The 13,425-nt window shown below is 43.8% G+C and overlaps 1 protein-coding gene and 1 long non-coding RNA gene across 5 annotated transcripts in view; both read left to right on the forward strand.

The window, feature by feature from the left end:
• The window catches only part of mon2 (MON2 homolog, regulator of endosome-to-Golgi trafficking), a 71,022-nt gene extending 62,593 nt beyond the window's left edge, over positions 1–8,429 (forward strand). For all 4 annotated transcript variants that reach the window (XM_088646684.1, XM_088646685.1, XM_088646687.1 and 1 more), the window contains 7 exons: positions 191–319; positions 1,440–1,630; positions 3,536–3,596; positions 3,706–3,829; positions 4,541–4,748; positions 6,871–6,953; positions 7,760–8,429. In XM_088646684.1, the coding sequence (XP_088502810.1) occupies positions 191–319; positions 1,440–1,630; positions 3,536–3,596; positions 3,706–3,829; positions 4,541–4,748; positions 6,871–6,953; positions 7,760–7,923 (960 nt within the window). In that variant the 3' untranslated portion in view covers positions 7,924–8,429. The remainder of the gene's footprint in view (positions 1–190; positions 320–1,439; positions 1,631–3,535; positions 3,597–3,705; positions 3,830–4,540; positions 4,749–6,870; positions 6,954–7,759) is intronic.
• A 3,155-nt stretch (positions 8,430–11,584) lies between these two features.
• On the forward strand, positions 11,585–12,983 carry LOC148654453 (uncharacterized). The gene is made up of 2 exons (XR_015941453.1): positions 11,585–11,693; positions 12,306–12,983. It is a non-coding gene; the product is annotated as an uncharacterized LOC148654453 (long non-coding RNA).
• Positions 12,984–13,425: the final 442 nt, after the last annotated feature.

Consider the following 13,425-nt stretch of genomic DNA (forward strand, 5'->3'; position numbering starts at 1 on the left):
CACTGTACCTGCTTCTGTGTACTGGTCCTGTGATGATTCCCTTCTGATTTGATTTTTTTGGGTTATTGTTCGCTTTGTTTGCATGTTGTCTTTTTTTTTTTTTTAAAAAAAGGATCCAAACGTATGAAACTCTGGTGTCCGTTTGAGTTGAGTTCCGGCGAGCTGCAGCTTCTCTTGTTGTGCGTTGCAGGCCGAGTGGGTCGCCTTGAACTATGTCCCATTCGCAGAAAAATCCCTGGAAGTGGTGGTGGATCTGTACCAGAAAACGGCTTGCCACAAAGCGGTAGTCAGTGAGAAAGTGCTGCAGAAAATCATCAAGGTAAGTCCCTGAACGGGGTCTCTCTGTGAAACTTCACACAAGCAGATTCATTCAGATCCGACCAATTCAACTGGCAACAACCAGTATACGATACCACCAGTGTATATGATTTACTCTTTCATTATAACATTAGAAGGGTAAAGATGTAAAGAAAGCCATTCTTGCTAGTTTGGTTGTTTTGGGCAAATCTGTTGTGCAGTAACTTTGGTAATGTGGTTGAGCAAGTTGTTCTAGGTTATTAATGTTGTAAAATGGGCCTTCTGGTTTCTCTCCTGAATGCACCTGGGCTTAAATTCTACTTGTGTCATCAGAGCTTTGTTTCACTAGTGTCTTCAGAGTAGTCCCTTTGTTTAGCTTTGGCATTAACTAGAGGATTTTGTACATTCCATTAAATCGCTGAGGAGTCTTGTCTGTGTGTGATGCTTCTCTTTGGAGCTTGGGACTAGTTTCGGCCACTGTTCTGTGTTCTTAGGGACATAGTTCCACTCTCTGTCACTGTATATCCCGGCAAGCAACGGGTGCAAGGCAGGATACACCCTGGACAGGACGCCAGTCCATCACAGGGCACACACGCAGGCAGACACAAACACTACTACACTACTACGAGGGCCAGTTTTCCCAGAAGCTAATTAATGTACGAGTATGTTTTGGGGCTGTGGGAGGATACTGGAGCACCCAGAGGAACCCCACACATACAAGGGAAGAACATGTAAACTCCACACAGACAACACCCCAGGTTCTGAATTGAACCCAGGCCTCCTATGATACGAGGCAGCAGTGCTAACCACTGTGGTGTTTGAGGTTCCTTATTTTTATTTTATTATTTCTGTGCAATATATGAAGTCCACTTTTACGGCTAATTTAAGAACATATTGCATGTCTGGAAAACTGTTCATCATTTATGTCATCATGGAGTACTCCATCTTGTGGAAAAGGCCTGATTAGTTTTTTTTCTGTAGTCATTTCACATTTCGTAGTGGTCATTTAACCATGTTAATCACTAGCTCATACATTCCAATGATCCTGTGATGTGAGTGTGTTCTTTTTCAGTTGATCTGAATGCAGGTATCCCACAGATTCATTCCAGTAACTGTGTGCGTCCTGCTTTCTTGTCACGCAGACCATGAGGATACCGTTGGGTCTGAAGTACGCCTGCCCTTCAGAAAGCACGTGGAAGCTGGCAGTGTCATCTTTGTTGAAAGTGCTATCGATTGGACTTCCAGTTGCACGGCAGCATGCGTCTTCTGGGAAATTTGACACCATGTGGCCAGAGCTCGCAAATGCGTTTGAAGACTTCCTGTTCACAAAAAGGTAAGTGAGCTGCGCTCTTCCCAGGTGCAGTTGTGCTGCTGCTGTGCTAAGGCTTTATTAAAGCCACTCCAGAAACGGACACCTAATTCATAGAAGGAGACCTGCAGCCAGGAGATTAGAACTTCTTATCCTGACTGCATCATTTTCAGAGGTGCTAGGAGAATTGGGTGAACTGGGATGATTTTTAAATCTACTAATCTTCTAATATCCATGATAGGTTTGTGTTTGTGTGCTGCTTTTTTACATTGCAGCACGAGAGAGAGTGTTGTGTGTTGATGGGTAAGGGTGAATGGGAAATTTGGCCAGGATGCCAGGGGTAACACCACTACTCTTTTCAAGAAACATCCTGGGATTTTTAATGACCACGGAGAGTCAGGACCTCGGTTTTACATCTCATTGAAGGACGGTGCCTTTTTACAGTATAGTGTCCCCATCACTACGCTGGGACATTACGACCCACACAAACAGCAGGGTGAGCACCCCTGCTGGCCCCACTAACACCTCTTCCAGCAGAAACCTTAGTTTTTTCATAGGAGGTCTCCCATCCAGGTACTGACCAGGCTCACACCTGGTGAGCTTCAGTGCCAGCTGTAAGCTGCAGGGTGATATGGCTGCTGGCATTTGTCTCTGTCATCACAGACATTAGCTTGCTGTTTTCCATAATTCAGTGTCAATTCCGGAGTGGCAGGGTTAAAGAACACGAGTATAAGGAGTATACAGGAGGTACAAAGTAGAGTGTGGAGTTTGTGCTCTTTCAAGAATAGACATATTTCCTTCACACTCGCTGCACTTCAGAAATCTGCGTTTGTGACATTCTCGTCGGCATGTAAATCTAAAGACCTTTGTGAAGCCACCATTCTCTCTCGTATTGACTACTGTAATGCTCTACTTGCTGGGGTATCTAAATCTACTTTGACAAACTGCAGTATGTCCAAAATTCAGCAGCCAGGATCCTGACCAGGTCTAGTGCAAATGATCAGATTACTCCTATCCTGGAGTCCTTGCACTGGCTTCCGGTCAAATTCCATGTGGACTTTAAAATCCTCATGCTCACCTACAAGGCTCTACATGGCTTGACACCTCAGTACCTGTCTGAACTATTATCGCCCTACTCCCAACCTCGCAACCTTCGCTCTTCTAATCCTGCTCTCCTTACTGTCCCCTAAGCCCGTCTACACTCTAGGGGTGACAGGGCCTTCTCCTGTAATGCCCCCAAGTTCTGGAGCTCTCTCCCCAAGGATATCAGAGTCACCTTCTCTCAAAACCTTCAAATCCAGACTCAAAACCCTCTTCTTCAGAAAAGCCTTTACTTAACTGGTTCCATTCTTCACCCCTCTGCTTTTCTTAGTACCACTATCCACGGTCTCCTCTATATATTGTAATTGTGTTTTATCTTGTGCATTTTTTTTATTTATTGTTGTCATTCTGTAAAGCGCTTTGAGAAGCCACCTTTAAAGGCTCTATATAAAATAAAGTTTATTATTATTCTTTGTGCAGAAGAGCAGAAGCTGAAAAAAGGGGAAAATCTGTTAAATCTGTGGTGTTAAGCTCTCAAACGATTAATAGCTTTTATTTAATTGATATTTCCCATTAAGTGATATCAGCAGTTTCTACATGGCTTCCTCTGTTTTCTGATATCAGTTTTAGGCTTTATTGGAATTTGTAAGCTATTTGTATAAGTCATTTGTGTAATCATTTTACATTGGAATCAACTTTCATGTTATTTCATGTGATGAGCAAAGCACTTAACTTCTCTAAAACGAAAAGAAGTAAAGGCTGTGTAATTTTAGCCTTTCCCAGCTTTGTACAATGAAATGGTTTCAGAATTAAGGCATCCATGCTCACTATGCTGTACTGATTTGGTAACGTATGGTGGTTTGTTGTTATTGCCTTTTTCTTCTTTAGCACGCCTCCGGACAATCTCTCTATTCAAGAATTTCAGAAAAATGAAAGCATAGATGTCGAGGTAAGGTTTTTGATATCAGGAGTGGCAAGCCTCTCTTCTCCTCCATGCAATTTAGTTCACGTGATTTTGTTCTTTGTTGTGCCATCTGAATGTGCTACATTTCTTGTAGGTTGTCCAGCTTATCAGCACAGAGATCCTGCCTTTTGCAAATTTTATCCCCAAAGACTTTGTTGGACAGATCATGACGATGCTAAATAAGGGATCGATTCACTCTCAGTCTACATCATTTACAGGTGAGACAAAATAAAAATATGTGTGACAGGCAGTCTCATAGCAAAAGGACTGTCAGCTAGTATTTATCAAATATTTTGAGGTAAATGGAATAACCATCCATCCATTTTCAAACCAACTCAGGGTCACAGGGAACCTATCCCAGCAAGCAGTGGGTACAAGGCAGGCTACAACCTGGATGGGATGCAAGTCCATCACAGGGCACACACAGATGCAAACACAGACCGACACTCGCACACCAGGGCCAGTTTTCCTCAAAGCCTTTTATTCTACCAGTCTGTGGGACTGTGGGAGGAAACAGGAGCACCTGGAGGAAACTCACACACACACAGGGAGAACATACAAACTCCACACAGATAGCACCCCAGGAATTGAACTCAGGGCTCCATGTATATTAATATATCATTAAATATCCTTGCAGACTAACACCTAATACATATGCATCAAGGATTAGACTCCAATATTAAGAGTCTAGATTAAACTCCAATATTAGAATATGAGGGTGCAAGGGATGGATTTAAACAGTCAAATTGTCTTAATATTGAGCCTGTCCTTTATAGAATTGTTGATATTTTCTTGTATTTTATTTACAAAAGGCCTGATGTTTTCTTGTATATTTAATAGAATGCTATTAATGCCTCAAAACAGGTAGATAAATAAATGGCATTTTCATCTAAACGCTTTCTGCGTCTTCTCCGATTTGTTCTCCGCAGAGGCAGAGATAGACATTCGGATGAGGGAGGAGTTTTCCAAGGTGTGCTTTGAAACGCTGCTGCAGTTCTCCTTCAGCAACAAAGTCTCGACCCCTCAGGAAGGCTACATCTCCAGAATGGCCCTCTCCGTGCTCTTGAAAAGGTCCGAGGACGTTCTGCACCGCTACGTGGCAGACGAGAGGCTCAGCGGGCGGTGTCCTCTGCCGAGGTAAATCCTGCCGATTCTCAAGTGGAGGCTTCAGAGCGCGGGGGGCCCTGGGTTCAAGTCTAGACCTGGTTTACTATCTGTGTGGAGTTTGCATGTTCTCTCTGCATTTGTGTGACTTTCCTCCCACAGTCCAGTTGGTTGGTTAATTGGTTTCTAGGAAAATTGGCCCTGGTGTGAGAGTGTGTGTGTGTGTGTGCCCTGTGATTACTGTCATCCCATCCAGGGTATACCCTGCCTTGTGCCCGTTGCTTGCTGGGATAGGCTCGGCTGCCCTGCGACCCTGAATTGGAAGTAGTAGTTAAAAATTTGGGAGGATGGGTGAATTGCGAGGCCTGCCAATTCTTCCTATTCAAGTACAACGTATACGCAAAACTGTACGTGTGTGTTTGTAATTTTGCGAATGCTGAAAGAACTGGCCCAGATTAAGTCAAAACATCAAATTCTACATCATTCTTTTCTCTTTTCCTTTTTCACATGATCTCCAATGCCTTGACTGACATTCCAAAAAATGGGAACTACCCTATTTTCCTCTCTCTCTCTCTCTGTAATATTCCAAAAAACAGGCTTGATAGACCAAGAGAACAGACACTGTAACACATTTTCACCATACACAGTGACTTCTTCAAGATATTGTTGCGCCAATAACTCCTTTCAAAGGCAGTCCGAAACTGAAATGGAACTGAGTGAGCTGCAAAACAGCTTTATCATCCGCTCGCTGAGGAACACGTGAACACATATTGGGGAAGATCATTATCCGATTAAGGCCGCGCACACACAACTCCTGATGGTGGAGTTTCATTGGAAAATCCAGCAGAACTGCCGGGTGACACATTTAGGAATTGTTTTTTTGTGGAACTAGCTATGCGGTTATGTTAGAACTGTCCAATTGTGTGTAAAGGTCATGTTTCATGGATCTGGGCTCTCATGAGTGTCAGGGTGATTTTTTTTTTTCACTGTACTGTCTTATTTGAATACAAGATGGTGTGTGGTTTATGTAGCACAAGAACAAAAAAAAAGGTTACAAAGCAGAGGAGACTTTTTGGCACATCTTGTCTATAGGTAGCTAGTAATTCATTGACCCAAGGATCACGTCCAATCATTTTTTTGAAAGAAGCTTGGGTACTGGCTTCTACAAGATGGCTGGATAGTTTCATCCACCCTCTCACCACCCTGAAGAAGTGCCTTCTGTTCTTGGCTTTGAACTGCACTTCCATGTAGCTCCCCCTCGTACCCTCTGATCCTTTTTTCTACTGTTCATACCGATGTGTGCGCTTTCAGATTCAAATCTCAGTTCTCAGACGCTGCTGCACACAACTCGGGACAAGTAACAAACCCGCTATACAGCAGGCCAGACCACTGACCTGAGGGGGTCTGCAGACTCTTAGGAAGACATCAGTGATATCATCTTTACAGGTTCCAATCAGTCTTGCATTCGTGTCTCATGTGGCCAAGGACAGACAGACCCTGTTAGTTTTCTCAGAGCTGAAAGGAAGATGACCAGGGAAGAGGGTGTAGTGGGCATTCTCTTACAGCAGAGGAGCAAGTCAAAGGTTTATTCCATGCCGAAAAGAGAAGAAAAGAAACACAACATTTCGGCTGTGGAGTCCTTTCCGTGTGTAGAACCTGTTGTGTTTGTGTTGTTCTCTTTTTTTCGTGTCAAGAAGCCTTCCAAAGAAGGCTCCACAGCTGGAACGTTGTTTCTTTTCTTCTCTTTCCTGCATGGAATAAATCTTAACTTGTTCCTTCACAGTCTACGCAAGCTGACGCACCTCCCTACTTTCAACTCTTACTGAAGTGTGGGAATGTGTAGTCTAGATTTTTCGTTGACAGTAAAAGGCATTAAACTGAATCTTGGCCCAGTGCTTTAATTCCATGTGTACTCAAGGGAAAAAAAAGTTACACCTTTATTGATTTTATTTTTCTGTTCAGTTCAGGTGCCTTGAATACATCTTTGCCTGGCAAGGATGTTATTGAGTTACGTGAAGTCACTTAATTGTGGGACTTTTCAGTGTTTAACCCATCTTTACACTTAAATCAGCACAGCAGTCCAAAGATTCTGTTGGTCAGAGTTTAGTGCATAATCGAGCAAGGAAAAAATGGAATCTTCTAATTTCCTTTCCAGGCAACAGGTGACAGAAATCATATTTGTCCTAAAAGCTATCAGTACACTCATGGACTCTCTCAAGAAAACACAACCAGAAAATGGTGAGTAAAACAATTCATTTGTGGCAGGTCACATATCTATAGCTTAATTAGCTTTTAATTTATTGGCCTATTACTGTATTTAAAGTTTAAATACTATAGAGTCAGCAAAATATGCCGGTGGATGTGCAGCCCATTATTACGGGTGACAGATAAGCAGTGTAAAATATCTTTTTGACAACGTGTCGTCTGAAAATAGGTACTGCTTGGCATGAACCACTGCCTTAGTTCTTCCACTTCAAGCAAAGAAAGTTATTTTATGGGAAGAATATTTGGAAAGTAATCCATTTCCTATCATTTTGTGAAAGCAATAACTTTCTTCAGTTTCTCTTAGAGATGATTAGAGATTGTGCAGGAGTTTCACTAGATAAGTGTACATGTCACTGGGATGATATATACAGAAACAATGAGTAGTGTGTACTTCAGAAGAGCATGTCTGCAAGGACATTGTTTTAGAAATCCTTTTATACTGCTTTTAGGGTGTAAGGAATTAATGGCAGTCATTTGATATAGGTGGTTGGACAGGCAGATAAAAATGTTGGACTTTTGTCCCAAAAAACAGTCAACTTCTGATTTATATTTTGCGTGTCTTCTTTGACATTGTGTCAGTGTTCGTGTAGCTCATGTGATTGTCTGCTGTTTACCATTCATGAAAACATTTGTTGTTCTTTTTACAAGTCTTATCAGTCGCACATGGCAGCGTTATAATGAAGTTTAAATGAAGGGAAAGCGTTGTTTGATAGAATCAGCTTTATTTTCAAATTTACAACATTCTTTTTGTTTTGCCTTTGTGGTTCTTTTACCAACAGTGGATGGAAATACTTGGGCACAAGTAATTGCTTTGTACCCGACTCTTGTGGAGTGTATAACGTGTTCATCTTCTGAAGTGAGCTCAGCTCTGAAAGAAGCTCTCAGTCCTTTCAAAGACTTTATGCAGCCACCAGTAACCAAAGTGCAAAATGGAGAGTCATGACTGCTGACGTAAAGCAAGGAAGACAGAGTTTTTATGGAAGAAGTTAAAGACTAAAGGCACAGCACGGACCTCTCATTCGACAAGGGCCTGTTTGAACAGGGACAACTGTGAGAGACCGCCCCCAGCAAAAGGAATTGACCGATATCCGTGTAAACTTAAGTACAAGTTAATAATTGAACTTGAGCAGCTGGACTTACCGTATTAACTGCTACAATAAAAATGCAGTGTTTTCCGAAGGGAGTGTAAAATGTACAGTGTGTGGTGATAGTGTTAATGATGTAATTAAGAATAAAGTATCGAGGCGTTCTTGATCTAATGAAGCAACAGTTGATGGTCTTTTGTGCACTTTTTTAGCACGAGAAATCAATAATGATTGGGAGTTTTGCGCAGACCCTTTTGTAACATTCCATGTCATCTGTAGCCAGTCTGAGAAGGGGATGTACTTGTGTGTGTACAAATAAATGGTACAGTTCTATAATTTTTCCCATTAAAAACTGTGAAGGAAATATTGAAAGGATTCATATGTTCCTCTTGACCTACATGCTTTTTTTTCCCCAGAGAGAAGTGGAATTAAGGTGCCTTAAAATGCCAGACTTGGTGTTTCTCCAGACGTGTTTAATCTCATATGAGCAAGGCTCCAAAGACCGTGGAGGTATTTGTATCCTGGATACTTTACTTCAGTGAGGATTAGGAAAATATAGATGTACATTGCTCCTGTTGCTGGATAGCAACATCCTTTGGGTGGTGGGTGTCACTGACCAGTTTGTGGCATTGCGTACACAAGTTCAGCAACAGTGTTCTGCACGTGAGGTAATGTCCCTATCCGATATTGTAAATGTTTTGCAATGTTATTTCTGCCAGATTTACTTGGCTTTGAACTGCTTCTCTTTGTCTTTTGACATGAAGAAACTTTCTGGTCTACAGTGAGCATCTTGCAGAAGTGATCAGTCCTCTGCATATTTATTTTTTATGCAGGAAAACATAACTGGCTATCCAAACTTATATTTAGAAAAAAAAAAACAAGCCCATTGATTAGTCTGTCTGATTGTATTTTGCACAGATCTCTTATGATCTCTTAGTTTGTTTAGTTTTGATAAGCAGTAGAGGAATTTGTACTGGGTGCACAGTCTATCACTGGTCTGCCGGCAACTGTGTTCACAGTGTGTAATACAACAGGATCTTCCGTTTAAGCATCTTCCTATGGAGGAGACCCATACGAACTGGGGGAGAACATACAAACTCCACGCAGACAGCACCCCAGGTCCGGACTTGAACCCAGGTCCAGAGCTCTGCGAGGCTGCCACTGTGCAAAGTTAATAAGGCCAAAATTCTTCAACAGCATTACACTCTCAACATTAAAGATATCCTTCTCGAACCATCAACCTTCTTTCAGCCTCACAAATCACATAGACGCTGTCCATTATCACCCAAAACACTTTACCCTTCCAGGCCTGTCACTCAATATACAATACTCCACACTCACGTACACAAAACTACGCACATGTGAATGCACCCCTTGTCAGAACGATTTTAAAACGAATTCCCAAAACCCACTAAACCCCCCCATCTCTGTTAGCAACCTGGGAAATGACTCTCAAACCCCGCTTCAGCATGTTTCTTCTTTAAAAAGTTGGATTCACCCTCTCACAGCCACATTCTATTACAAATATCCGCACAGCATCAAATTTTGTCGATACGAAACGTTTTAGCTCCGGAGCCCCTGTTTTCCTGCGATTTGACGCATCAAGGGTTTTGTGGATGGGAGAAAGACGCCAGTCGATTTGAAGACGAAATAAGTTGGATGATTTGGAGAAGAAATAAAGCGCGTTAATTTGTGTATATATATTTTTTTAATTAAGGGATTTTGATTTTGCACCAGCGCCGAGCGCTTTGAAAGCCGGGTTACGTGTTTTAGGTGACGTCTCAAACTCAATCTCTTGATGTGCCGAACTGCAGGACGGGGTGTGGGGTAGCATTTCTTTGAGAAGGGAGAGCTTTTGGTTCTGGAATCGGTGCTGCAGTAAATTAGCAGCAGTGACGCTCAGGGAACGATAAGGTCCAAATCAAGTTGTTTAAAGTGCCAAGAAGCAAGTAAGGCTCTTGCAGATATTAGGACTTAATAGAAGTGTTGAGAATTTTCATTTCGGATACAACTAATGCATGAAACCTCTATTCACAAGTCTGTGAAAATAATTTGCCAGCAGCTATATCACCCTGCAGCTCACAACTAGCAACCCACTGAAGATGAGCAGGTGTGAGTCCAGGGTGTTTCTCAAAAAGAGTAGGGGTGTAACCCCGGCGTTCTGGCCAAATTTCCCCCTGGCCTTTACCAATCATGGCTTCCTAATAATCTCCATCTCTGAACTGTTTTCATCACTCTGTTCTCCTCACCACTGAGAGCTGGTGTGTGGGGAAACTACAGGTGCACTGTGGCTGATGTCACATCGTCCAGGTGGGAGCTGCACACTGGTAAAGCACTTTGAGTGGAGTGTCCAGAAAAGCGCTATATAAATGTAAGGGATTATTATTAGTTTCAGTGTTTACCTAAATTTTTCCTACATTTGCGGACACCAAAACTTGTACTGTATATGAACTACAGTGCATGTATTTTTAATCATCCTATGGTGCCAAAAACATCAACATGAGCTTCAAAAAACAGCAGTGAGATAGGAACTGCCCTTCTGAGCTTTAGAATGATGCGAGACCTTGTATCTCTTTCTATTTCTATTTACAGTTTCGTTATTTAATCCAATTCAGTCGTCCCTCGATATTTTTTTACCCCCAAAATAAGACCACTGTAAAAAGAAAGGCTTAAAAAGAAAAAATACCACACTGGCCTAAAAAAACTACGTTTCCTACAAGCCAGCGCGGTGCAGCCGGTCACATGGTGTCGCACGCCTCGTCTGACGTTTCCCGCGAATTTTATCCGGAGCAGACCTGAGAGACCGGAGTCAGAAGAGCCGGGCTCCGGGGAGGGGAGGCAGGGAAGGATGTGCTGGCGAGAGGTTGGTGGGCTGGTTGCCGAAGGTGGGGGAACCGCTGGAGACGGCTGGCCTCGGTCAGACACGGGGGAGAGGAAAGAAGAGGCTTTTGAGCTCCTCCGCGGTGCATCGTGCATGCACCATGTATGCACTCGGGTGAGACAGAGAGAGAGAGAGGGGAGGAAAAAAAAGAGACGGATTAGGATCAGATAGACCTGCGAGATGTCGAGGTGCCGGTAGGAGCGCCGCAGAAACGTGCAAACCCGTCAGACTGGAGCATTGCCTCCGCATGGGCCGAGAGGGAGAGGGCTTCAGCGCTGCAATCCTGCAGTTACGAGCATGCACTTTACAAATATAAGACCACCAGCGGCATAAAATCATTTAAAAAATGTTCGTTTTTTTTTAATCAGGGGGGGTGGCGGAAAGGTGGATCGGCACCTAAAATGTGAAAATCTGACAGTTGTCACGTTTGCGGCGCATCGGTATTAATACCTCGTGTTTCAGGAGCGATCGGGCTCTTCGTAGGTAAGGACGAGATGTATATTTTTTTCGTCGTCACGTTTTGCAAGCGTTCACGGCGCTGTTATACTGTATTCAGGGACGGGATTTTCACTCCCCGCCGGCTGCGGGTAGGTAATTAATTACTACACGTGTTCGCCGGGTCTCACGGATCAGGATGAATGTGGGAATAACCTCTGCGGCTGAAAACGTCATCTCTCTAAATCCTCCCCTCTTTTCTTTTTGTGCGAAGTGTCAGTGATCGCCTCGGCACAGTTCTGGTCTGCGGAGGTGCGTGTTTTTGTATTATTATTTTTCATGATTTGTTCCGACCATCCGGTCTTTCAGCAGAGATGGAAACTCGGGACAGGGGCGGCGGTCAGAGACCTCAAATAATGTTTGCGTTACCGGATTGGGACACGATGGACCTTAATCGTTTCATTTTATGTGGGGGGGAAGATGGCATTCGTAGCAGAAGAGCGCTCCCGTGTCTTTATTTTATCCCCCTGTCTCCGGTTTCTCGTTTGCCCGGGGTGGCTGGCCGGCAGGACGCGGGTTGGAAAGCGGGGTAGGGGGTGCGGGTTGGGTTGGGATTTGGCAATTAGTCCTGTTTTTTTTAAAGGGGGGGGGGAGGAAGAGGAGGAAGAAGAAAAGGAAGCTCGTCTCTTCTCGGCCCCGGGTCAGGCGAGGCGAGGAGGGAAGCGGGGGGGGAGGAGGAGGTACTGGGCGGGGATTTCCCTGGTCTTTCAACACCCGAGGAGGAGGAGGAGGAGGAAGGCTGATGTCTGCAGGAGATAGCGGGGAAGGAGAAGGATCTGGGGCCTCTAGCGTCTTATTTCCATCTCTTTCTTTCTCATCGCAACCTCCTAACCCCTCCACCCACCTCCCGCCTGCACTCCACAGCCCCATGGCCGCCGCCGCCGTTGGACACACCAGACCCCTGGCTGAGGTAGTAGTTTGTGCTGTTGGTTGGGTTGTGACATTGCCCGCTATGGAGGTGACTGCGCAAGCTACTGCCTTGCTAGTGCTGGCGACGCGCTGCGGACACGAAGACCACGACAGGAACCGCGACGGAGGGAGGAGGAGGAGGAGGAGGAGGGGGGGACTCCTTTGTTTATCGGGGGCTCTTGGGTTTCGGGGAAGGGGTTGTGCACGAAGGCACAGGCCGAGGCTGTGTGAGGACGGTCCATTTGGATTTTTATCCCCCTTTTTTTTAAAGTGTAGATTTGTGGGGGGCCGGGGGGGTCTGAAACGTGGAGGTTCCGTATCGTTTTCGTGCGTGAGTTGGAATGGAAGAGCTCCGATTTTTATTTTATTTTATTTTTTTTGCGCGCTGGCTGACTTCAAGCGACTTCAAATGGGTCTCGTCTTCACGTTTTCCTGATCGTCCTGTCGCAGTTTCACATTTACCCGTGTGTGTGTGTGCCTACTGTGCAGGTGCTCTGCCTTCTTAAAAAAATGTTAATTGCCGTCACAAGATGTGGCTATCTTCATGCGGTGTATTGCATTGTATGCGAAGTGTATTCGGTAATGTCTTGTCAAAGAGATCTTGCACATGTAATAAACTTCTCGTTTACTTAACATTTTGTGCTTCTAGAGTTTCGTGTTTGAAATTCCCCTCTGTGCATGGCAAGGATATCTATGTGTGATTAGTGAAACTTCTTTTACCATCTTGATAAACGTTAAGCAGTGTGTTGTTTACAGGAATAAAGTAACCATTTATTTTTTTATCGATTTGATGTCACCCTCGGGATTCATGGATGTTAATTTCTCCCATCTGTTATCACGGAGGGCATCGTGCACTAAGAATGTCAAAAAAAATTTCAAAACAATCAGAAAGAGTGTTTCTTTATTCCCCGATCAGGTCAATTTGAAACAAAGGCTCTTAGCAATGGCGAAATGTCTTCCCTGTATGTGAATTGATTAAAAATAAGATTTTCTTAAGGGGATATGACTAAGCAGAAGTGTAAGGCACAATACAACTAAAAAAATGAAGTTTGAAAAACCAACATGAAAACAAGCA

The sequence above is a fragment of the Lepisosteus platostomus genome, chromosome 9 (genome assembly GCF_059453375.1).
Source record: "Lepisosteus platostomus isolate fLepPlt1 chromosome 9, fLepPlt1.hap1, whole genome shotgun sequence".
NCBI classification, from domain to species: Eukaryota; Metazoa; Chordata; class Actinopteri; order Semionotiformes; family Lepisosteidae; genus Lepisosteus; species Lepisosteus platostomus.